Source organism: Tympanuchus pallidicinctus, unplaced genomic scaffold, assembly GCF_026119805.1.
Source record: "Tympanuchus pallidicinctus isolate F22 unplaced genomic scaffold, pur_lepc_1.0 scaffold8, whole genome shotgun sequence".
Classification (NCBI taxonomy): domain Eukaryota; kingdom Metazoa; phylum Chordata; class Aves; order Galliformes; family Phasianidae; genus Tympanuchus; species Tympanuchus pallidicinctus.
In genome coordinates, this window is record NW_026294802.1 from 25,917,842 (window position 1) to 25,940,651 (window position 22,810).

At 43.7% G+C, this 22,810-nt stretch overlaps 2 protein-coding genes across 2 annotated transcripts in view; both read left to right on the forward strand.

Annotated features, from left to right (window-relative positions):
- Nucleotides 1-22,810, forward strand: part of CSRP2 (cysteine and glycine rich protein 2) — a 132,803-nt gene that overhangs the window by 62,085 nt on the left and 47,908 nt on the right. The window lies entirely within an intron of this gene.
- Nucleotides 310-18,235, forward strand: E2F7 (E2F transcription factor 7). Its single transcript, XM_052668325.1, has 12 exons — nucleotides 310-520; nucleotides 3,115-3,390; nucleotides 4,254-4,422; nucleotides 6,119-6,400; nucleotides 7,038-7,196; nucleotides 8,199-8,336; nucleotides 9,074-9,268; nucleotides 9,906-9,990; nucleotides 10,750-11,263; nucleotides 11,909-12,179; nucleotides 13,355-13,776; nucleotides 15,116-18,235. Exons 1-12 carry the CDS (start codon nucleotides 434-436, stop codon nucleotides 15,290-15,292), a joined length of 2,775 nt encoding a protein of 924 aa, XP_052524285.1. The 5' UTR covers nucleotides 310-433; the 3' UTR covers nucleotides 15,293-18,235.

Here is a 22,810-nt window from a genome sequence, read left to right on the forward strand (position 1 = left end):
TGCCCCGCGCCGCCCGCGGCCGTTCGGGCGGAGGAGCCGGGGGGAGGGGATGGGAGGGCCGCCGGCGCCCGCGCGAAGAAAAAGGGAGCGAAGCGGCCCCGCGCGGGCGGGATCCTCGTCCCGCGCTGCCGCGCGCCGCTCGTCCGCGTTCTGATTGGCCGGCGGCGCGGCCGGCGCTCCCCGGCAGGCCGCGCGTGATTGGCCGGATCGCGCAAGCGATGGCTGAGGGCGCCAGCGCGGGGACTGCGGCGCCTGGCGGGAGCGGCGGGCGGGCGGGCGGTACGGCCCCGGCCCTGCCCCAGCCGCTGCTGAGGTGAGGCCGCGCCGGCACCGGGCGCCCTCCTGCCGCGCTCGGCCCCGCGCCCGTCCAACCCCCTCTGGCGGGGCGGGCTGCCCTTAAGGGCCGGCGTGAAGGCGCCTTCTCTCTGTGCAGATGGAGGCGAACGTCCTGAGTCTGCGGGACCTGGCGGCCGTCCGGCCGAGCCGCCGAGGCCGCGCCGAGGCGGAGGCGGCGCAGAAGGTGAGTGAGGCGCGGTTCGGCCCTACGCGTGTCCCGCGGGGCGCGGCGCTCACCTGCCCGGGGCGCTGTCAGCGGGCGGGGGCGGCACTGCGGCGCTGCTCCCCGGGAGGGGTCCCGGCTCTGCCTCGATACGGAGTTCGACGCTCGTCTGGGGCTTTGGCCGCGCCGCCGGCCCCGGGATGCCGATCGCCTGCGGACGTGCCGCGGTAACGGAGCGGGTCGTGCTGCTCGACGGGAGCGGGACCGCCGTCCTCCCCCGGGGCCGCGGGACGGAGCGCTCCGTGCGGCGGTGTGTCCCTCGGCGACTCCGAGCCGGGCCTGGGCCGCTGCCCCCTGCCAGGGCCGGCCGGCGCTCTGAGGGCCGCCTTATGCTCCTGCTCCTTCGCAGACGTGCCCGCTCCTGTGTGCATCCCGGGTTAACCTGCAGCCCTCTTGCGCTCTGAGCCATCTCTCCTTGGATCAAGGTGAACCTGGGCTTTCATCAGTCTGGCTGCTCACCTCAACGGGCAGTTGTGACATTCCAGACGTCAGGGTGTGGGAGGCTGATAGCGGAATGGATGTGTGCATCTCGCAGTAATGCTGCCGCTACTCCTTTGCAATATCTGCACAAGGACGGACATTTGAGGTAGGGGAACCGCGGGTTCTCCAGTGGCTCTCACTGCAGTCCTGCTGGCACCAGCCATGGTGAGCAGAAACATGAGGGGAAAGGGACTTCCTCTGCTGCAAAGTGTTGATTTGTTGCCAGATGGGAACTTGCAAGAACATACTGAGTGCCAGCTCTATGTAAGTATGTAGTCCAAGAAACACTGTCACCTCTAAATTCACCCCTATTTGTCACAGTTACAGCTGGCTGCTGTTAATTGGGAAAGGAGATACTTATCTCATTGTGGGATATTCATAGATAAATGTACACACAAATATTCCGTATCGTTGCTCGGCACGCAGTGCTTTTGATGGGCCAGATTGATCCTCACAGTGAATGTTGCTGAGCTGCTCCTGGTAAAAGCCAGCTTTAGTTGTGTTTTCTGGCTGGATTGGACTTCATGAAGTGGTATTGGGAGTCACCTTGCTAGTGATAGCTGAACTGTTCCTGATAAACAGCAAAACTTGAACAAGTTATTAGAATCATTTAATCCTTTGAGTTGGAAGAGACTGTTACAGGCCATCTAGTCCAACTCCCCTGCAGTGAACTGGGACACATCACATTGTTCAGAGCCCCATCCAACCTGGCCTTGAGTGTTTCCTCCAGGGATGGGGCTTCTGCCACCTCTCTGGGCAACCTTTTTGCAGTGTGCTTCCCCACCCTTATAGTAAAAAAAAAAAAAAAAAAAATTCAATCTAAATGAGCTTTTAAAATTCAACTCATTTTGAAAAACAATTAAGCGGAAATGTAGATCTGAAGAAGGCAAATTGCTGTGTTTGTGAGCACCAAAAAAGCTACAGCCAAAGCAAACAGCAAGCAGCTGCCATCCTGATTTGTTGTCTAAGAGCAGTTTATGTGGTTTTGAGGGCTTTCTTGAGTCCCAGTTCCAGCAAGCTATCCAGAAGCCATCTGCTATTTTTTCTCGCATTCCATTCAAGGTGTGTGCAGTCAATTTAAGGGACTAAATCTAGAAATCAGTGAGAAATAATAGCAACAACCAAAAAAAACTCCCATAGTGTCCTGTTTGTGGGAGGCTAGGTAAAACTGAGTGGTAACTGGATTGCCTGAGAACAGGCTGTTCTCTCAGGGCAAAAAAGAGTTCCTTCTCTGTACCACCTGATGCATCCTGCAAAAACAACAGTGTGACCTTCTGTCTTCCTCATTCCTTCAGCCTTTGTGACCTGCTTGCATCCACAGGCTGCAGTGGAACACTGTCTTTTGTAGCTTAGAAGATGGTCTTTCCGTGCCACTGATGCTTTCTCGAATGAATTCCTTTCAGCTAGTTATTGGTCAGCAGTGGGGGTTCTCACAGTAAGGGCAGAGATAAGGAGTCTGGCCCTCCTACAAGACCTGAAGATGAGAGAAGGTTGGGTTGCAGCTAGAGACTGGAGAGAATTGAGCTTCGCTTTGTTCAAGGAACAATGAAAATCAGCTTACACCTTAGACTTTTCCTTCTGGCAGCTCCCAGCTGTGGTCAAGGAATGCGGTTATTGAGTTCTTTGTAGTTCTGAGCAGCGGATAGAATGGATGTAAAGCTTGGTCCCCTTGCATGTGAAGTTCATTTCAGTGTTATGTTCCTGACAGCCCAAGCTGCATTCTCAGCATGGCTTTTCATTGGAGACTTTTCAAGCAGAACCTCGTATTTTCGTTTCAAGTGTAATGTGACCAATGCATTCTTTCAATCCAATCTGGTTATTTATGTTCATGTGCAATGCTCTCTTGTAATAATGGAACTTAAAAGCATAGGCCAAGTTTGACTGCTTGACCTCAGTTTCTGTAATTCAGGGTTGTGTCTTGTATACTATCGCATAGAATATTTCACTGCTTCCAGTGAGTGCAGAAGAACTGCACTAAATACAGTGGTGAGTGCCAAGGCATGACTCACCTAAGATTACCTTCATAAGAGCAAATGAAATTGATTGTCGAACTGTTGTCTTTCCTTTTTTAATAGGAAAACATACTTGATCGATCCAGGATGGCCCCAAAGACTCCCATTAAGAACGATCCAGTTGACTTATCAAAGCAGAAGGGCTGCACCCCGGACAGAAACCCAATGACACCTGTTAAGCTCATTGACAGACCTCAGGCTGACCCTTGGACCCCCACTGCTAACCTGAAGATGCTCATTAGTGCTGCTAGCCCTGATATGAGGGACAGGGAAAAGAAGAAAGAGCTCTTCAGGCCTATAGAAAACAGTGAGCAGAATGACATACCTGACTCGTTACAGGTAAGACTCAGAATATGTTTAGTCACAGCTGAGACCTTCTTTTAACTGAGCATTAGTCCTTGGCTCTTCTGTAGGAAATCACAGTATTTCAAAACATTTCCAAGGGCAGTTGCGAGTGCAGCGCTACTTGACCAGTGTGAATTTCAAAGACTGAAGGTAGCTCTCTTACCAGTGACTGACTTGGGACCACTCAGGAACCTGAAGATGAATTGATCTGTGAGGACAGTGGAAGAAGTAGAGCTTACAGCAGTGAAACCATCACATTTAAGTTCTCCTGAAGCTATTTTCCAAACTGTATTAGAAGAAAAGCTGCCAGTTCACACCAGCTTACAAAGTTCCCTTAAACTAACAGCGTAACTAAGTTTAAAGCTGGGTAGTGCCTTTTATAGCCTCTTGGTATCATATTTGCCCTTCTTCCCCACGCCAGCTGGCCCAGTTCCTTTAAGTTAACTGCTGTGAAGGGCAGTAATATCTCCTGAAAGTGGTTTCACAGGAGCTGTTTGATGGTTTGTTCATCTTTTATGGATTTATTAGATCCAGAGGTGTTAAAGAAAATATTTCTCTTCCTCTCTCAAACAGAATTGTTCCTTCTAAGTTCTTATCTGCTAGTGTAGAGTTTCTTATGTTTTGTTTGTTTATGCACAACATTATTGCATGAACTTGCAGGTAAGAGTTTTTCATTACAGGTCTTGTGTGTTGGATTAAAGAGCATGCAAGCAGATGTGTGTCACTCAAGTGCTTTGCTCTTGCAGGAAGCTCACATTAGAAAGTCTGAATATTGCTGTCGTCTGAAATATACCTTCCTTGACTATGCCTTATTTCTGAACACCTGCACTAAAGGCTTAATGTTTGTATTTTAACAGTATGATATGGTAGATGATGGCACGGTTGATGAATTTGAAAAGCAAAGGCCCAGCAGAAAACAGAAAAGCTTAGGACTCTTGTGCCGGAAGTTTCTAGCTCGCTATCCAAGTTATCCATTGTCAACAGAAAAAACTACAATTTCTTTGGATGAAGTGGCTTCAATTCTTGGTAAGTATACCTGCAAAAATGGGGTGAATGATCACACAGGGCAGCCTTACAGTTGCAAACAAGTAGGTGTAGGAAATTAATTGGGGAATCGATACTTCATAACTTAAGTACATACCTGACATACCATCCATTGTTTGTCAAAGTTATCTTAGCTTTAAATGTTGTCTGGTGAGGACAGGTTGCCAGGAGAGTGGTTGCAAAAATAGAGTGTGGAAGTGTGTTGTACTGAGGTAGTGAGACTGCATCAAATAGTCTGTTTTCTGGGTCTTGTTTTCAGGTTTGGTCTTAAGTAAAAATTAATGAAATTTTTGAGAAAGGTAATAGAACTTGGGAGAGAGGACTGAAATCACACCAGTAATGAAAGGATGCAGATCTGTTGGAAAGGTTGTCTCTTAAATAGGAAGGACTGTACAAAGTCATCTTTAAATAAATTACCTCAGTTTAGAATGTGGCTGTTTAACAGAAAAGAGGTAGCAAGAATGAAATGCATCTGTTTTGAAAGGAAAGGGGACAGAAAAATGATATCCTTTGTGAATGGTAGGAAGATCCTTGAGCAGTGTTCTCTGAGACTCTAGTAAAAAAGTCCATTTTGGTACCTTTGTAATGGGAAGTGGAAATAAGAGAGAACTCAGATCGAGTAAACAGTGAAATAAATTACTACTTAAAGGAATTATTCTTCTAAATGTGGCAGATATTCCTTTGTATATTTGCCCATAACTCTGATTTTCTAACTTTGTGTAGCTGCACAGGAGTAGTGCTTTACTCATGTTGGGAGTGGTGTTACCTCACCTTCCTCAAGACAAGAAATTTTGCTTCTGGTGTATGATGGGCACCAAAATTTTATCTCTTATCAAACTCTTATCTGGAGTATCTTTCACTCCAAGATGCCTGTACTCTTGGATATATTAATGAATTGTTTGTTTTAATATCCATTTGAAGTTGTGTTATCCTTATCATGCAGATGGGTAAACAGATGCATCAAGGCCTTGTCTTCTGCAGAGAAGTCTTTGAAAACCTTTGCCTTTGGCTAGCATGTGTTCTGCTCAGCTAATGCTAACAGTTATGGGATTTCAGGTGCACCTGCTGCCCATAGTGTATTGTACTCTGTGTCATACCTACCACCAGGCTTCAAACAGCACTGGAGGGCAGTACCTGGGATACTTTGTGTTTGTGTTACTTTGTAGATTTCCCAATGGTGCAGACCTGGTTTGTTTTTTGCCCAGGACTTGTTTCCACTGCAGGTGTAAGATTTTATATCTACCCTGTGTCAGTGCTGGGCTCAGACCCTTTCCTGCCCTTCCTGACACACATGGTTTTAGGCAGGTCCATGCCTAAACTCCTGAAAAGAACACTCTGAAAAGAAGGGCCAAAGTGCTCTGCAAACCTTAGGACAGTATAGTTAAGTCTGAGTGAAGCTGGACAATCTGCAGCTAATTCATCTAAGTGTCAGTGGTTCAAGATGAAGCTATAGTTGGGTTTGTATCTGCTGAACAGACAGAAAGCATCATACCACAGTCATGCATAGGTTTTGATTTTGCACATTTGGGTGGGTCTAATGTAATATGTTCAGGGGAACAAGTGAAAGATGCTTTGTGAATACTCAGTGTCGAGAACAGCCGGTTCTTTGTTCAGCTTCTGCTGAAGAGCATGTTAAAACAAGCATCCATGTCTCTTTCATTTTCCCCTCTTAAAACAGGAGTCGGGAGGAGACGGATTTATGATATAGTGAATGTGCTGGAGTCGTTGCACTTGGTTAGCCGTGTGGCCAAGAACCAGTACTGTTGGCACGGGCGGCACAACCTAAGTCAGACTCTGAAAACGCTTCAGGAAGCAGGGGAGCTGCAGTATGGAGAGCTAGTGACCTCCCAGTACAAGGAACAGGACACAGAGTACAAATCTGGAGAGCAGAAAAAGGAAGCAGTAGCAGACTCACAAGACAGAGCATTACTTGACTTTGCAGAACCAGATTGCACATCCGGTAAGATAACTAGTGCTTCGATGTGAGATACAGATATAGGTCTCTTTCTCCTGCTTACTGTGTGACCTTTTCCCTTGCTATGCTTCTAAATTAAATGGTACAAAGTTACTTTTTACAAAAGGGTGATGACTTCACTGTGTAGGTGACGGAATTCATCCTCCCGTCCTACCCCTAGCATTGGTGTCAGGACAGATTTCCCTTTTCTCGTTGGGCTGGCAGGAACCTCTGCAAGATGCACCAGTCCTTTTTTCCCCACCCATACCTGGCAATAAGTGCATTATTTTGACAGAGGGTGCCATATTCCATTTGTCCAGTATTTACACGTTCTCCTTAGAACTTGTAGTGCTTAAGTTCTGAAGTGCATTGAAATGATAATTGCACAGAACTGTGTAATACAGCGGAGAATCAGCTTTGGAATCTGTCTTTATAAAGGCTATTTCTGTAAGCTTTAATTTGTATTGTCTTTTGAAGAGAGGCTTCTGTCTGCGTTATTCAGTTATTTTCTGCCTTTCAAAAGATTTCTGCTTCCCGACAAGAAAATACTTTACTCCTTTTATGTGTGAGAAACCTACTTATTAGTTTTCTGGCTGTGACGGATGACATATGCTAAGAGGCTTGGGTGTTATTTGTAACACAGCATCTGCAAACAGCAGAAAGGACAAGTCCTTGCGGATTATGAGCCAAAAGTTTGTCATGCTGTTCCTTGTCTCCAAGACCAAGATAGTCACTCTGGACATCGCAGCGAAGATATTGATAGAAGAAAACCAGGATACGGTGGACTACAGCAAGTTTAAAAGTAAGCTGGCTGTTGAGAGACAGATCAGATAGTGAGTAAGGAAAAGGGGCATGTTTGGATTGACACCAGTAGGTAACAGCAAGAACAGGTCAGGAATCTTTTGCCAAAATATGGTTTGGGTTCTATTGACTGGAAACAGTAGTTTCTCTAAATAGACCTTGGAGTGAGAAGCATCAATTTAATAATCATCTTGAAGTTTTAGCTTCACAGTATGGGAAAATTGGGTTTCTGGGTTTAATTCTTTATACCTTATTTCCTCTTCCTTTCTGAATGACGTGGTTTCAAGACTTACTGAAATGAAATGTGTTGAATTGAATGGCGTTCGTGTTTTCTCTGCAGAAGTTTGTTACTTCTCCTTTTCACCCCAGAAGTCTTTCACAGCTAGATAGCATAGTTTTGTTTCCAGTTAGTGGAGTTTGGTACTTAGATCTCTCGGATAACTTGACAAAAACAGCATTAGCAAATCATTTTGCATTTTCAAAATGATGTATCACTAATTCAGTCTTAAAATGCTATTTCAGATGCCAGGAGAAATGAAAGAATTTTATATGAGCAGTGGATATGTGTACTGTATCCAGCTCAGAAATGTTATTTATTGGAGTCTGAGAGATTTTTTTCTAGGAGTGTTTCGTTTTTGAGATTGTAAATATACAATCAACTGTGCACATTCACAAGTTTCTTTATTCTATGTGTTGCTTTTTCCCTTTATTGAAGTTGCTGCCTTTTCTGGTGATCCAATGATGTAATCACTCCCTAAATCATTTCCATCAAAATGAGGTAGGCTGGATGCTCAGCTAAAATAAAATGAGTGATGACAAGCAGGTGGAAGTGGGAACCGGCATGGCAGCCTTTAGAGGGGTTTCTAGAGTCCATCCCAGTTTGATTTTACTTGTTCCACCTGTGAAATCTGTGATGATACTCTGGAATGAAATAACTACATAAATACATACTGTATGCATTGCAACTGTGACTGTCTTGACTATTTTTGTTCTTTCCTCTTAGCAAAGGTACGAAGGCTGTATGATATCGCCAATGTTCTTACCAGCCTGTGCTTGATAAAGAAAGTTCATGTCACAGAGGAACGAGGCCGCAAGCCAGCTTTCAAATGGATTGGGCCTGTGGACTTCCCTGGCAAGACTGGTAAATTGTGTAGCTCTCTCCACTTTTCTTTTGACATTCGTTTCCAGATTATAAAAGGTTGTTTTCTGCATGTGAAGAATGACTTGACATTCATTAACCATTGTGTGGTTATCAACCACTTACCAGCTCAAAATTTGCCTTCACTAAGCTTATCTAATGATAATTAACTAGATGAATTGTAGAACAATAGAAGATTATGCCTACATCTCCAAATGTGGTTCTGTGAGTCTTAGGGATTACAACACCTCAGTATTTCTATCATAACTTGGTAATTAGTTGTTTTCTTGGTAAGGGAGCTTGCCTTGTATTTCCCCATGAAGAGGTTTGTAACAGAGAGGATTGACCCGAGCTCTTGTAAGCTGCTGATTCTTGTCTAGAAGCAAGTGTGAAGGAAGGCCTTGTGCTACTGTATTTTCTATGTGTCAGGCTGGTGCTATGAGCAGGTAAAAGTAAAGCATACTTGGTTATAAACTTAATGGTACCTCAGTGTGTCCCCTTTTTCTTGCTGGCCATACATGCTGGAATGTAGCTGCTTCTTGCAGCTACCATGGAACTGAAAAGAGGAAAGCCATTGTTTTGTTTACCCACGCTTACTCAACTATGATATACTTAGTGCTGTGGGGCTTGGGATGGTATAGAGGTTACCTCTTCTCCTATGGCCAATTTTAGTTACATGGCAAAAGTCTAAATAATGAGCTGTGTTCTTTGAATGACTGTACAAAACTGTATTCCTTCAGGTGAGCCAAGAGGGCACTGCCCAACATCTGGTCCTCCAGCAGAGGCACGAAGAGGAGCCCATGCCCCATATCAGATCTGTGCTACTGGAAAACAGAGGTTCACACGTCATGCTTCATTTAACAGTGCACAGCCCTGTGAAGGTACCAAAAGGAAAGTCAGCTCTGAGCCCAACAGCCCAAGTCGAGAGAGACAAGGTAACTTCTAAGGAAGTGTATTTGTTCGTGTGCTACTGAATCAGCCCAAATCTAAGCCCACTCATTAAGGCAGTTGACCAAGTGAAACAGCCTAATAAAGTGTATGTGAATATATGTGAATTACCTTAGATAGATGCCAGTATTTCCACTCGTATTTTGGATCTTCCAGGCATGTGTCTAAAATTAAATGAGCTGGGTTTGGGCATCACTGCCTTGAATCAGCAGCTTGTTTTCTGGTGAATGTTTATGTTCTTCGTCAATTGCAACTATAGTGTGGCTTCTTCTGTTAAAGTGTGGTATAGATATAGAAGGATTATTTCGACTCAAATGATTGCTTTAATTTATGGTTCTTAGTAAATTCCACTATATTGTAACACTCTAACAGATAGCTCTTAAATATGAACCCCAGTTACAGGGCCTTTCACAGGTCCCTGTTATAGGAAATGATGTTTTCAAGCACCTCCTGAGTGGGACTGAGAGTTCTAAGTATCTTGCATGTTCTGGCTTTAGGTGATCAGTAGACATTATAAAAATGTGCCAGGGAAGAAACACCATAGCCAGTATTTCATATGGCCAGTATCAAAATACACTTAGTAAACCTGCCTCTTATTAACTGAATGTTCCTTTGTTTTTTCAGCTTGCATTGTGAATTCAGATGAATATTGCTCAAAAACAATAAATCTAGCATCTGTCTGCAGGCAGAAGATAGAGGAAGATACTAGGTAAGATGGTGTTTAAAAACTCTGGTCTTGTTTCAGCTTGGTGTTTGCCATGTGAAACTCAGTATTGCTTGTATGTTTGGTGTTTTTGTTTGTTTGTTTGGTAGTTTTTCAGGAGAATCATTTTAACATGCAGAAAGCCTTAATGTAGAACCAATCAAGAATATAAGCTTTTGCACCTCAAACTCCTTTGTTTATTTGCTCCCCTTACTACGCTGTCAAATCACAATCTAATTTTACTGCTGTGTTAATTAAAAGTTTTCTTCTGTTTAACTACTTGAGCTTATACACAGCCAACATGTATGTATCTATGTTTGTTCCACTGTGTCCCTTTGCTTCATTAGTAGTTTTTTATCTCAGGTGTGTTCATACAGGGCTTTACTGCCTCCTTTTCATGTTATTTAGGCTGAGCAAATCACAATTCCATGGAAAACCTCTCTTGTCATATTAGTGGGTCTTCTCTATATCTATCCCGATTTGAATTCATGTCTGGATGCCAGGCGTAGCTCCCTATGGCCTTTTCTACTCCAGTCAAGTGCAGCTGAAAGCATTATTATTCTGCCAAACAATTGATGAGTCTGTTTCCCTATAATTTGATATAATAAAAAGTGACCCTCCTGGTAAACTGTGTAAAATAAGTGGAGTTTTTTCATGAATTTTCCATGTTTATGCCCAAGAATGGCATGTAGTAGCTTGTAAGGATAAACACAGGTTTACTTTTGTACTAAGTGTTTTGTTTTTTCTTTTTTTTTTTGTCTTTAGGAGCAAAGGTTGTGCCACAGAAGCAGTACTCAGTGCAGCAAGGAACCCAAGTGTAACCTCACCTCTCTCCCTTCTTCCAGTTCCCGGGGACTCTGATTTTTGTGCTAACCCTTTATCTCAGGCAGTTTTCCCTGTGGTCCAGGCAGATATGCCAAGCCTGTTGCTGCCAAAAGGGGTCAGCAGCCAAGCTCTGCATCCTTCCAGTGCAGCAGCCTCCAAGACAGAGAATGGAAAACCTCCCTTACTCCCCAGCCAACCCTTCTTGTGTTTCCCCTCATCATCCTTTTTTATGCTGTGCGGTGGTCTTCAGGAGAATCTCTCAAGGGAGAGTGGGAGCACAGAGGAGAAGGCCTTGCCCCCGGAAGCTCAGGGTGCTGTACCTCCAGCTAATTGCCACAAACGCAGCTCCCACAGGTGCACATCACCCTCTGCTCCTACTGATGATGAAGAACCAGCTGCTAAAAAGCAGACTGTCGAACAGAGTGATGTCCCTATCTCACTTGTAGTACCCAAGGTAAAGAAATGAATTTCTTTATCAGTTAAGCTTCCTATTGGCGCAGAAAACTTTTTCCCAGTATAGTGTTATTAGAAATATCACTCTGGTTATGGGTACAAATTAGCATCTTGATACAATTATGTGGCTGCTGTGTCAGGAAGTATAGGCATTAACTAGGAGATGATTTTGCAGTATTAGCAGAAAACGGACTGTGATTGCTTTGCATTGCGAAGTGATGATCAGCTGTCCTTTGGAATCATTGTCTTTAACAGAACAAGCTGCTGGGGGGGGGAAGAAATCAACGTGACTATTCTTATTCTTCATTCTTCACATAGGCTTTCCTAGACAGCAGCAGGATTGCTTACTCCACTGAGCCACAGAAAGTATGATTTGTACTTTCTCCCTAATCTCCAGACTCAGTATACACTGGTAACACACTCAGTATTGCCCACAGCAGATTAGTGAGAGAGCAGATAATGGTGAAACTGAAGTGCATCTATTTCTCAGCTCTCTTCACTACTGAAAATGGAGGTCAGGCCCTGTACCAGTGTTTGAATATAAATTTGAAACAGATACAGATGTTTTATTCTCTATCTGAGGAAGGTGTCTGAGCATCATACTGTTCTTCAGTTTGGACTCATTACCTCTCTTGTTTTTGCTTAGAAGCCTGTTGAGTTGCCTAAGGCAGACGCTGCTCCAGGAAGTGGCTGTGCATCTGCTGTGCATCTAGAAGCTTTTCATCTTGACCTCTCAAGTCCTGCTGCTCCAGAGACTGCAGACAAAAAGTCTACCAAGCCTTTGGATTCTCAGGAGCAAGAAAAATGGTCTCAGAATAAAGACCCTGATGAACCTTCTCCAGGAAAAGATCACATCTCTAAAGAAAACACCAATCAGCCTTTTGTACCGCAGTATCTTTATGTTCAGCCTGCTGCTGGTAAGGGCAGATGTGAGATCTAGAGGCACTCAAACCTTTCCATTTGTTCACTGAGGCATTCAAAGAGGGAGACCTACAGATAGGTCAGGAAGTCTTTAGTTGGCACAAGAAGTGTCAGCAGCTCTCTGTAGGAGTTTAATAACTCTAACTTCCATATGAATTGTTGCTTCTCTGAAAATGGAGGCTTTTGGGTTTTTTAGGCACTTAAATGTTACTAGAAATAAATAGCATGCATTTTACATGCTATTTACATGCTTGAATTACATGCAGCAAAGTAAGACACCTATCTGACATTCAAAACTGAGGGTAGCTGGAAGTCTAGATTTGTCAGTAAGGTGGCTGGAATAGTGCAGCAGCATTTTCCTAAGGGTGAACTCAGTCGTGCAAGCTTTGCACTTCCTTGTCTTATGCCTCAATGGGATCGTGCCACACAAACTGAATTGTTTGCTGGGAGCGTCCATGGACACAGCAGTAGGGAGGAAGCATCTGCGAATACAATAGGATTTCATGTTCCATCCTTGTTTGCATCTGTGCTTGCACAGTGACAAAGACTAATTTTGGGAGCAGCACACGTGAGATTTTCATGACTACTGCTTTAATATTTGATTCCCTTGTGGCATAGAATGGGGCCTGTGGACTTTCACTTTTCTGGAGCAACTTGTAGAATAGAGATGCTTGGTTGGAAAATGTTGATCTTGGAATTTTGAAAGGTCAAACAAAGTGGGAACCAGCTTCTTTTTCAAAATGATATTTCAGCAGTTTTAAGGAAAATGAGCATCTTTGGGGTATATCTAGATGTTTTCTAATTGTATTTTTTCTTGCTAAAACACAGTGTATATACTTTGACATAGCAGAGAATGGGGTTCTTGTTAACGTAAAGAGTTTGTTTAGCTAAGCTGTTGCTTGTTACTCAAGTTAGAAGCAGAACATAGGAAGGTGCCGTTGGTGCTTAGTATGAATGAAGTGAACAGATGTAGAGAAAATGAACAGGCAGCAGGGGGGGACATGGGGGTATGTAGGAAAAAAGAGCCTGGCTTAACAGCCACAATTTTGTTTCTTCCTGGCCAGCCTATCTCTCCTTCTTTCTTGTCCCTCCTGTTCTATATGAAGTTCTGTTAGCTTAATTCCAATTTGTCAGCTGTATTAATGCCTTGCTGTTTTTCTCATTTGTTTAGGACTAAGCAGTTTTAATTTCCTGTTCTCTGCAAACCAAGCTCCCGGTGCCATCGGGCTGGCTGCAAGCCAGTTACCTTCTCTGAGTGTCCCCTGTGTCATGGTGCCATCAGCAGCCTTGGCTTCCTTTCCTCTCGTCTGTTCACCTGCAATTCCCAGCCGTCTCTCTCCAGTTCCCAATGGCTCCTCAGCTGCTGCCTCCATGAATATCAGCATGCCTGGCCTGGCATCGACAGCGCCTGTTTTCATAGGCACCACGGCAGTGGTTACTCCAAATGCCTCACCTTCACCATCAGTGGATCCCCAGCAAACTGCTCACCCTGCTGCACATCCGAGACCTGTGCTCGCGAGGTCCTGCAGTGCTGTTAAACTGGATTCCCCTGTGTGTGTGGGGCATCCAGTCACCCTTCTGAAACTGCAGCAGGTAAGCATCAAAGGTGACTGAATGACAGTGAAAATGCAGTTCCAACTCAGTGGGACTGAAGGCAGCTTGTGCTGCAGGCTGGTGCCTGGGCGCCAGAGCAGCAAGTTGGCAGGCTGGGAGGTGGTGTCATCCACATAATTCACATGTCCATCTGTCATGGTGGGAGGGCTTGGGACAGTCTTTGTTTAAACACATGGCCCAGTGTAAGGTGTCTCATGCTGCGTGGTAAAGTGGTGAGTTTACAATTCTTACAAGAATTTTAAGATCTTAGAAGTCTGACGTGAACAGAGGAAGAAAAATGAGGGTTTTTTGGGCTTGTTTTCCCAGAGATCTGAGTGCTTTGGTTTGGGTTTTTTTTTTTTTGTTTTTGTTTTTTGTTTCTTCCCTGTTTGATTCTAGCATTCTAAGTATATCATGCAGGAACTGCAGAAACACAGTAGGAAGATGGGAGGATTGTCATCATTACAGAATCAAATGTCCAGAACAGGTAGTAATGTTCTGGGCTACCTCCTCACCCCCATTGTAATCTCTGCTCACTAAGTAAAGGAAGCTTAGTGGCAACATCTGACAGAACTGAGTGATATCCACTTGATCTTTCTTAAAGATCAACAAATATTTTTGAGAATTTACCACAGTAGGGGATTTTTTTAATATATAAATGAGAAATTCACAAATGAAGGACTCATTAATCTGAAGTACAACTAATGAGATAAAATAGTCGTGTCACACCTTGTTAGCTGTGCACAACTATTCACAGTGATATTTTGGCACTGCTTCAGCTTACATTTTTTTAGTCTGTGATGTGTTTTCCTACCATCTAAAAAAGAGACAAATGGAAGCTTTATGAATGTTACTTTATGTTAATTTTGTTCAAGCTTTACAAAAAGGCTGTAATAGAGTCAACCTGTTTACAGATACCAGCATTAGAGTAGCACTTAGATACCAGCATTAGAGTAGCAGAAGAGGCCTGGGTTTAGTAGACTAATTTTAGATCTGTTTTGTTGTTAGCAAATAACAGAATTGACTGAAATATTAAGGAGGGGAAAGAGCCTTTTGAGCTAGAGGACAAGACTGGCATGAGAATGAAAGAGTACAAACTAGTGGTGAATATACTTAAGTTGGAAATGAGATAAAGGTTTTCAGTTTCCCAGCAGTGATGTACTGGCAGATAGCCCAGAGCTTTTCATGTGGAGCTCCTGAATGTATTGTGTGACATGGCTCCCTGTCGTAGCACAAGATGCTGGGCTTCTTGCAAACCAAGAGAGCTTGTAGGCATGCTTGCATGTAGACTTTGATTTAAAAAAACTACTGAATTACCTTGGTTCTGTTTCACAAATAGCCTTCATCGACTCCTGTCACTCCCAAGAGCGTTCGTCCTGCACGTCACGAGGCATTCTTCAAAACTCCTGGAAGTCTTGGAGATCCTGGTGCATGGAAAAAAAGTGAAGGCAACCAGACCAGAAATGCCAGCTCTGTGCAGAGAAGACTAGAAATCTCTAGTACCAGCACTGACTAACTCCATGCATTGCAAAGGTTGGGCAGATTGTCCTAGGACACAGTATTTGTTACAAGAGAACAAGCTCTTAATCTGACAAGAAGAGTGTGTTGACATGTCATCCCTTTTGGCATGCTTCCCCACTATCCATTCACCCACCAGTTCTGTTAACCTTCTCCACAAGTCAGACTTGGTAGTGAAAACCTTTTACTTAATTGTTCCTTCAGTACTGATCTGAATTCAGATGCTGTAGTTCACGTAACCTTGTGGGCATCAAATTTTATTTGTGGTTCTAATCTGGAAAACTCTTTATCAATGTGAGGAGATGTAAAGAGATCTCCTTGGAATCCCCACGGGTTCTTTGCTCGTGGTTTTAAGTGAGACATCTAGCACTTATCTGGGGTAAGCAATTTTTTAACGTCTGCTTACCCTGAGTAAAGCTGTGGTGAAATTGATGAGCTAAAACAATCTGCCAAACCCAGTCGCCGCAGTACAGCCTCTTGCTATTTATTTGGTACATTAGAGTGGGAGCTTCAGAGTAACAGATTTTCTCAGGGTGGGATTACTTGAATGTCAGTCAATTGTTGTACAATTTGCCCAGCACTTGTGGTTAGGAAAACGAATAACAACACCATATAATTGAATGTATACATTTGAAAAATATTAAGACCAAAATAACTGTGAATGTTAACATTTTTATAGTTATGTCAATGAACTGCGTTATTCCTTGGGTTTCTTTCTCCTAATCTGAGCAAAAGGTACAAAGGTAGATGTGAAGAATACAAAACCTGATTCTTGGAAAAAAAAAAAAAGTTTGACAAAGTCATTTGAGAGTGTCATGCCACTGGGAGAGCTGTGCTGAGATTTAGTTTCCCGTGCGATATGTGTTCTGGACTTTATGACTAAGGGACAGTGGTAAGTTGGTAAACACAGCATGAGATTCACTTTAACCTGAGTCTCCTTAAGTGCCTTCTTAGAGGTTTACTTCAATCTGTACCCCTTAAGTGGATTTTAAGTGCCTATCTGTTCATCTGTGGGAATTTTGCAACTAGTTAATAGTGTTTGAATGTACTTGGAAGATGAGGGAGATTTTATCTTTTGGCACGTACCTGTCAAAACCACAAAAGAAGCTGAAAAAGAATGGGAGTCAAATTTTGAAAGTAAAAAATTACTTGTGTTCCTTATGAGAAGATAAGGAGAAGAAAAGGGCATGTGTAACACTTAACATTCAGGGTCCTCAAATAATGAATGGTGCTATTAATAATATAGGACATAATTTTAAGGGTTAATACTCTCATGGTTGGGTATGTTCTTTACTGGTATAGCTGCCATGAAACTTGTGCAGTTTCCTTTTTAAAAGACAGAATGCATCGCTGTTGACTGATTTTACTCTGGATTTTTAGCAAACACAGGGCCAACATCATCAGCTCTTCCCTCACAAGTAGTAACTTTGCTTTGATTGGTACTGGTGTTCGAGGGTAGATAGGCTGGTGTGCTGCTTGGTCAAGGGAGGCTAGGATTTATGTGGGAGTTTGGAATTTGATGAGGATTTTTATTTTTATAACGAAATGTATTACGAAAAAAGAATTTAAGAAAAATCTTTGCCAAAACTGGGAATTGAGTCAATGTGGCCTTATCTTAGAATAAACAAATAACAGCCTTGTAAGGAGAGCCGGTTAGCCCTCATTGAAGGGAAATCTCTACAGTGGAATTATCATAGGAAATTTCAGGGATTATAAGAAGAAATCTTCAGACTGCTAAATTTAAAGTTGTTTTTTCTTGTGTTTTTTTTTTTTTTTAATCACACTACAATTGTGAAAGTTTACAATTTTTGCTTCTGAATTATTTCTTCTTATACCCCCATTTATATTTATTTCATTTTGAAAAGTTTTGAAATGGGCACGGTGCTGCCACTGTAACATGCAGTTGTTGCTGTTGTGGCTGGAAAGAGGCTGCAGTGATTCTGGTGGACATCGTGGATGTCGATTTCCAAACCTTGTCTTTTCCTCTCAAGTGTGGTGCAGCCTTTGAGTGAAATAGCAGCTGGCAGCAGAGGGGAGTGCTGGGGTCAAGTACTGGCTCTAGCTGAAGCACGATCATGATATTTGCCTTGTGTTGTAGTCTGTGTCATAGCATACTTGAAAATGCAGGGATTGAAAACGTATCTTCTGTTTCCAATTTCTGCATCTACTTTTGAGTTTCTGTAAATACAGCAGACCTGGAAATGAGGATCAACTCCCTCACAATCAAAGCTGTTTGATGGGTTGCGGTTGTGAAAGCAAAATTGGGGCTGGGAACAGGAGGGTGTTTATGTGATGTTCTGGTTTTGTCATTGCAAAATTATCACTGGAGGAGGAGGAGGGATGGATAGAGAAGCAGCACCGGGGCATTTGGGTGACACTGGGGACAGTGCTGCTTGCAACTGACTGGCAAGGTAGAGGGGTGGGCTGTCAGGAGGGAATGAGTTTATTTTCTATCTTTGCCTTTGCTGAAAGCAAAATAGTAAATTAAACTAGTAACAATTCACCAGGAAAGTAGCTTTGGAAAAGCAGAATTTGTACTCACACTGAGGAAACGTGCATACCTATGATGTTTTGCAGGGTTTGTAAAACCTTTCTGTTCCAAAACAGTTGTTAGGGAGGGTGAGTGTGTAACTTATACTTGAATCTACCTGCCACGTTTACATTTCTGATTATCTTTTGTAAATTGGTGCTATTTCTGTATTTAAAAAGCGGTATTTTTAATGTAAAGCTGCTTTCAGTTTGTATCTTTGCACTGCTAGTTTAATATAGATATTAATTTTATTGCTGCCTATAACTGTTGTGCTTCTCCTGCTCTGTAGCAATCTTTTTAGCTGTTTGCTTATAGCTTTACTCCAATCACAATGTTGGGATTATTATCTTTTAATCCTATCTCTTAGCAAAATATTAAACTTTTACAGAATAAAAGTGGAACTAAAAACAAGTCTGAGACTGTGATGTCAGTATGGAAGCATTCTTTAAAATAAATAACCATCCACCATGCATTCAAATTAGTGCTGTTGAAGCCTCAAGGACCAGTGCAACGTAAGCTGGCTAATAAAGTCCTGGAGCATGGCTCTGCCACTCAAGTTCTGCTCCTGTAATATGGGGCAGATGTTCTGGGTCTGACTGCCATCGTTGAGAAGCTGTAGTTGGTTGTCTAAATGTGTGCCTAGGGCCTGTCACCTTGGTGCCTCCTGGCATGAAAGGTTCAAGCCCTTGCCTATGTGTGGAAGTTTCCCAGAAGCGAGGCCCTGGCCTGGGTTGTGGGCAACTGTCCTTGGGAGCTATCAGCACCACAAGGGGCCTGTCCTGCTACCAGGGACCTCGGGGCTCCTTTAAAACCAGGGATCATTTCCTTATTGATTTCACCAAGTCCTGTGTTGCTTTTCCCCAGTAATTAAAGAGATGAGACTTAATGTCACTGAGACCCGGCTGCAAGATGCCTGTGAGTTACGACTGGCTGAGCTCCTCAGAAGTCATTTTTTAAAATGAAAACTCAGCAGCTCAATATCGTTTGGCTTATTTCTGACCTGTGACTCCACCAATATTAACTTTCTCCTTCCACTGACAAGAAAGATTATAAATTAATAAGATAAGATATGAGCTGAATGCTAACAGGCCCTCCTCCGGCCCCTTTTGTTAGGCCATGGCTGTAGCCTCCTTGGCAAAGTTCAGGGCTGTAGCTTCAAGTACTTCCCATCCACATCTGTGTGCCCGTTTGAAGTAAAAAATAATTAGAGGGGAACATTAAACGCCCTCTGGTTTAGTTCTCTCTGTTAAAAGGGAAAATTAAAAGCTGTAGCATTGTGGATGAAAGTCTTACTGCCCTGTGGCCTGAGCTGTGCAGCCAGGGCCAGCTGGGAGACCAAAATCAGCCCACAGTGCTGGAAGGTGTTACATGCTGCCAGCAAGTGAAGCTTTGATCTGGGGAAGGCATCAACCCCTGCCCCAGGGCCCAGCTGCCCCTTGTTTGAGTAATATGGAAGAGGCACCCAAGTGTCTTTGTGGAGTAGGAAAACCAGAGCAATAAAAACTACAGGAAAAATCTAACAAGATAGGTTTGGGGGAAAATTACAGAGGTTACCTGGGGGCTGATTGCCATCATTGGGTTAAGTCAGAGATCTTTTTGCGAGCACGTTTGCTGTGGCATTCAGGGGCAGAAAGCCAAAGGGAAGTCTGCAAAACAGCTGCACGATGAGCTCTTCCACTGCAGGGGCCAAGCATTGCACAGCATGGGACAAGCGAGGCACAAAGAGCAGAGCTTCACTCTGCTGGCTGTGATCCTCTGAGATCTCCGTGGTAAGAAGCATTAGTGTCCAGGTTCTTTCCAAGTTAATTGGCTGCACCAGCAAGACAACAAGAATTTCAGCTGTTTTTCAGGAGGTTTCCCCAAGGCTTCCTGGGTGATTAAATGAAACCTAATAGTGTCAGTCAGCACTAAGTCAAGCTGCAAAATCCTTGGGCCTTTCCCTGCTCCACTAGGGACACGCAGCAGTTCTGCTGCTGAGTGGGCAAAAACCTGCATTTCAAGATGCCGTGACGTCCAAGTCTGATAACACAGGATCTCCTAGGGAAAGGACAGCATGATCTGCCTCTGTCAGAGCTTGGAATTCCTCCATTTTCTGAATAAATAAAGCCCTCATTTTCACCCTGCAGGAGAACGTGAGCTGCCAGAGGTTCTGCCTTTCCCATATCTCTGTTTCAGTGTGACAGCAGTTTCATTTAATAAATGATATTGCAAATTTAAGTGGGAGGGGAGAATGAAACTTGTTTCATAATAAGATGAAAGAATGAAGTTTCTATTCCACAACAGTAAATTGTCCAAAAGGAAACAATTTACTTTCGCTAGCCAATTTGTTAATGCTGATAAAGTCCCTGTGTCTCACTGATAGCCAACAAATATGTGGCTTCCTAACCCACGCCCCTTTAAAATCTTGGTTAACTGGTAACAATTAGTTTGTGCTAAAAGCATCCTCCTGTACCTGAAATGCACAGGGAATTTAATGGACATAATGGAGAAGACACTGAAACTCTGGTCACAGCATGAAGTCAAGAGGGGATTGATGAGGCTAATTTTCCTCCATATGTAAATGTAACTTTCCTCCTGATTCTGGAAGTGCAACGTCACTGAGGCTTGTGACATTGCACCCACCTTGCATAGCCCTGAGGAGGGAGCTGCAAGGGATGGAGATAAACCAGGTGCCCCCATGGGCTACTGTCATTATCTAGCTGTGCTGAAACTGGAAGGTTTGGAAAATGTTGATGAACAACAGCTCTTCAGATACTTCAGGCTCCAGTGTCAAATGCTTCTTTTCCTGTCTTCCTTAGTATCAGCGTGATGCCAGTGGCTCCAATGCACTTGCTCTTGATTTGTGTTGGCTTGAAAGGAGAAAGATCTGTCTCCTGGTTCTGGGCTTACTTCTGCTTGTCCTGTACTGCATGACTTTGAGCAAATCAGTCTTTGACTTCTCTAAAACCACAACAATTACAATCAGTCAGGCCTATCACCTGGCCTCACAAGGCCTAACAAGTGTAGGTATTGTGCTGAAGGAAAGGGAAAGGGAGAGACATAGAGCTGAAGAGAGGAAGGGCAGCCCTACTGAGTAGGCTATTTCTTAAGAAATAGGTGAGCAAACACATTCCCCAATTTGAAAATAATGTAGGGCTTTTCAACTCAGCCATAGTTGGGTGTTCACATTTCACACTAGCCATGTAGTATGAGCCTAATGGTCTTAGGCTGACCTTCTCTTACTGTCTGACCGTTATGTGACATTGATTTTTAATTTAAGACTCCTGTTCATGTATCTTGAGGCTGAAATCACATAGATTGGAGCCCATTATGTCTACCAGACATTCACAAAAATGCTTCAAGATTCATTAGATAAAAGATTATTTTAAGAGGCCGAGGAAGAAAAAGCTTTTTCAGTCTTCCCAGCATATACAATTAAAGAGGAAAGAACATTTCAGATGCAATCAGTGAATACATTTTACTATAATCAGATAACTACACGGTGCCTTGCCAGAGTAACTAGGGCTGGGCTCCAGGAGTCTCTGCAGAGAATAAAAGGATTCACTCAGGCGCCAGCCTCCCTCCTCCCCCAGTTCTGAAGTCTCTCCAGACATTTCTTCAAGCTACTGCATGCTGCAAAGTCTTGCATGATCCTAATGAGTTGTTATCTCCTGGAGAAACCAGGAGACAGAAAGTACCAGCCTGTCAGCTCTTTTTTTGTAGCAAAGCCCTTGCCACTTGTTTTGCTAGGTAAACATGACCACAGCCTCCCTTTGCCTTTTGCAGCATGGGGAGAGTTTAATTAAGGAGAGCAAAACAAATCTCAGATGTCCACAAACGTTTTAAGTCTGTTAAAGCCCAGGAAATCTTGGTCTGGGTTATAATTCTGCATATAAGAAAGTTGTTTTTGCAGTTCTGTGCAAAATCAGTTCAGACTTCTATCCCTTTTTCAAGGAGGAATTCTTCATGGCAAAATTAAAAGGAAAAGCTGAGATGAAGTGAAAAGAAGCAGTTGTTCCTCAAGATATCTCTGCTAGGAAGCTCCACTGAATCATAGAGGTCCACTAAAATGCAATGTTGGAATCAGTCAGTGGGCAGCTGCTTAGCAGGAGTTCTTTAAGACCCCTATGGCAAAATAGAAAAGAATGAAAGAAATAAAGGAAGGAAGAAAGAAAGGAAGAAAGGAAGAATAGAACTACCTTAGGATTTTCAGAAAAAGGACTGAATGGATTAAGGTAGACAGGAAGGCTAGCCCAGCCCCCCTGATGGCACATTTGCAACTGCTGCAGCAGCACTTTCATGCAGGATACAAATCCCAGTTCTGTTACATTTTGAGGCAGCACTGAGGATGCTGGCATAGCTCTTGGCCACACAATCTCAAGTTCATCTGAGCAGAAGAGACATTTGGATCCATTCTCCAGAATCATTTTATAAGTTGTAGACAGCTTGAGCAGACTGGCCCAAGTCATGTTTTTCTGCTGCAACCTGCCCTCTGCCTTTGTCTCTGCAAATTCTGACTGTACCCAGCATCATTGCCTTTTCTCAGCACCATCTCCTGCCTCTAAAACCCTCTTCTGCCAGGGCAGGGGAAACAGAGTGCCTTTCTTTGAGGAAATCCTTTCCTAGAGGAGGTCCAAATCCCAATTTCTTCTGCCTTTGCTTCTGCTACCAGTAGCTCATAGCACCTTCTCCTCCCAGGTGCCTGATAACGTCATCATTCCCCCTTACTCAGAGCTGCTGGAAAATCTCTCTGACTCAACGCACTCACTTGCAGCCTTGGCTGCTGGTCCCCAGCTGGCACAGCACGCAGAGGCTCAGGGCCATCACAGGTTGTGCTTGCATCAGTGCATCACAGTATCCCTGACCCTTCTGGCACATCCTGTCATACCCAGCACAGCTGCCAATTTATCTGGGTCTGGTTTCAAGCTGCATCAAGAGCAGCTCCTTATCCTCTTCCAGGAGGCACATGGGATTCACTCCCCCTTCGTGCCCCATTTTTCTGAGCTC

Bases quoted from the DNA above. Each gene is read 5' to 3' on its own strand.
- E2F7 (XM_052668325.1), top strand. From the start codon at position 434: ATGGAGGCGAACGTCCTGAGTCTGCGGGACCTGGCGGCCGTCCGGCCG. The intron at 7,197-8,198 runs GTAAGCTGGCTG...CTTTCCTCTTAG, and splicing joins GGACTACAGCAAGTTTAAAA to CAAAGGTACGAAGGCTGTAT. The intron at 11,264-11,908 runs GTAAAGAAATGA...GTTTTTGCTTAG, and splicing joins TCTCACTTGTAGTACCCAAG to AAGCCTGTTGAGTTGCCTAA.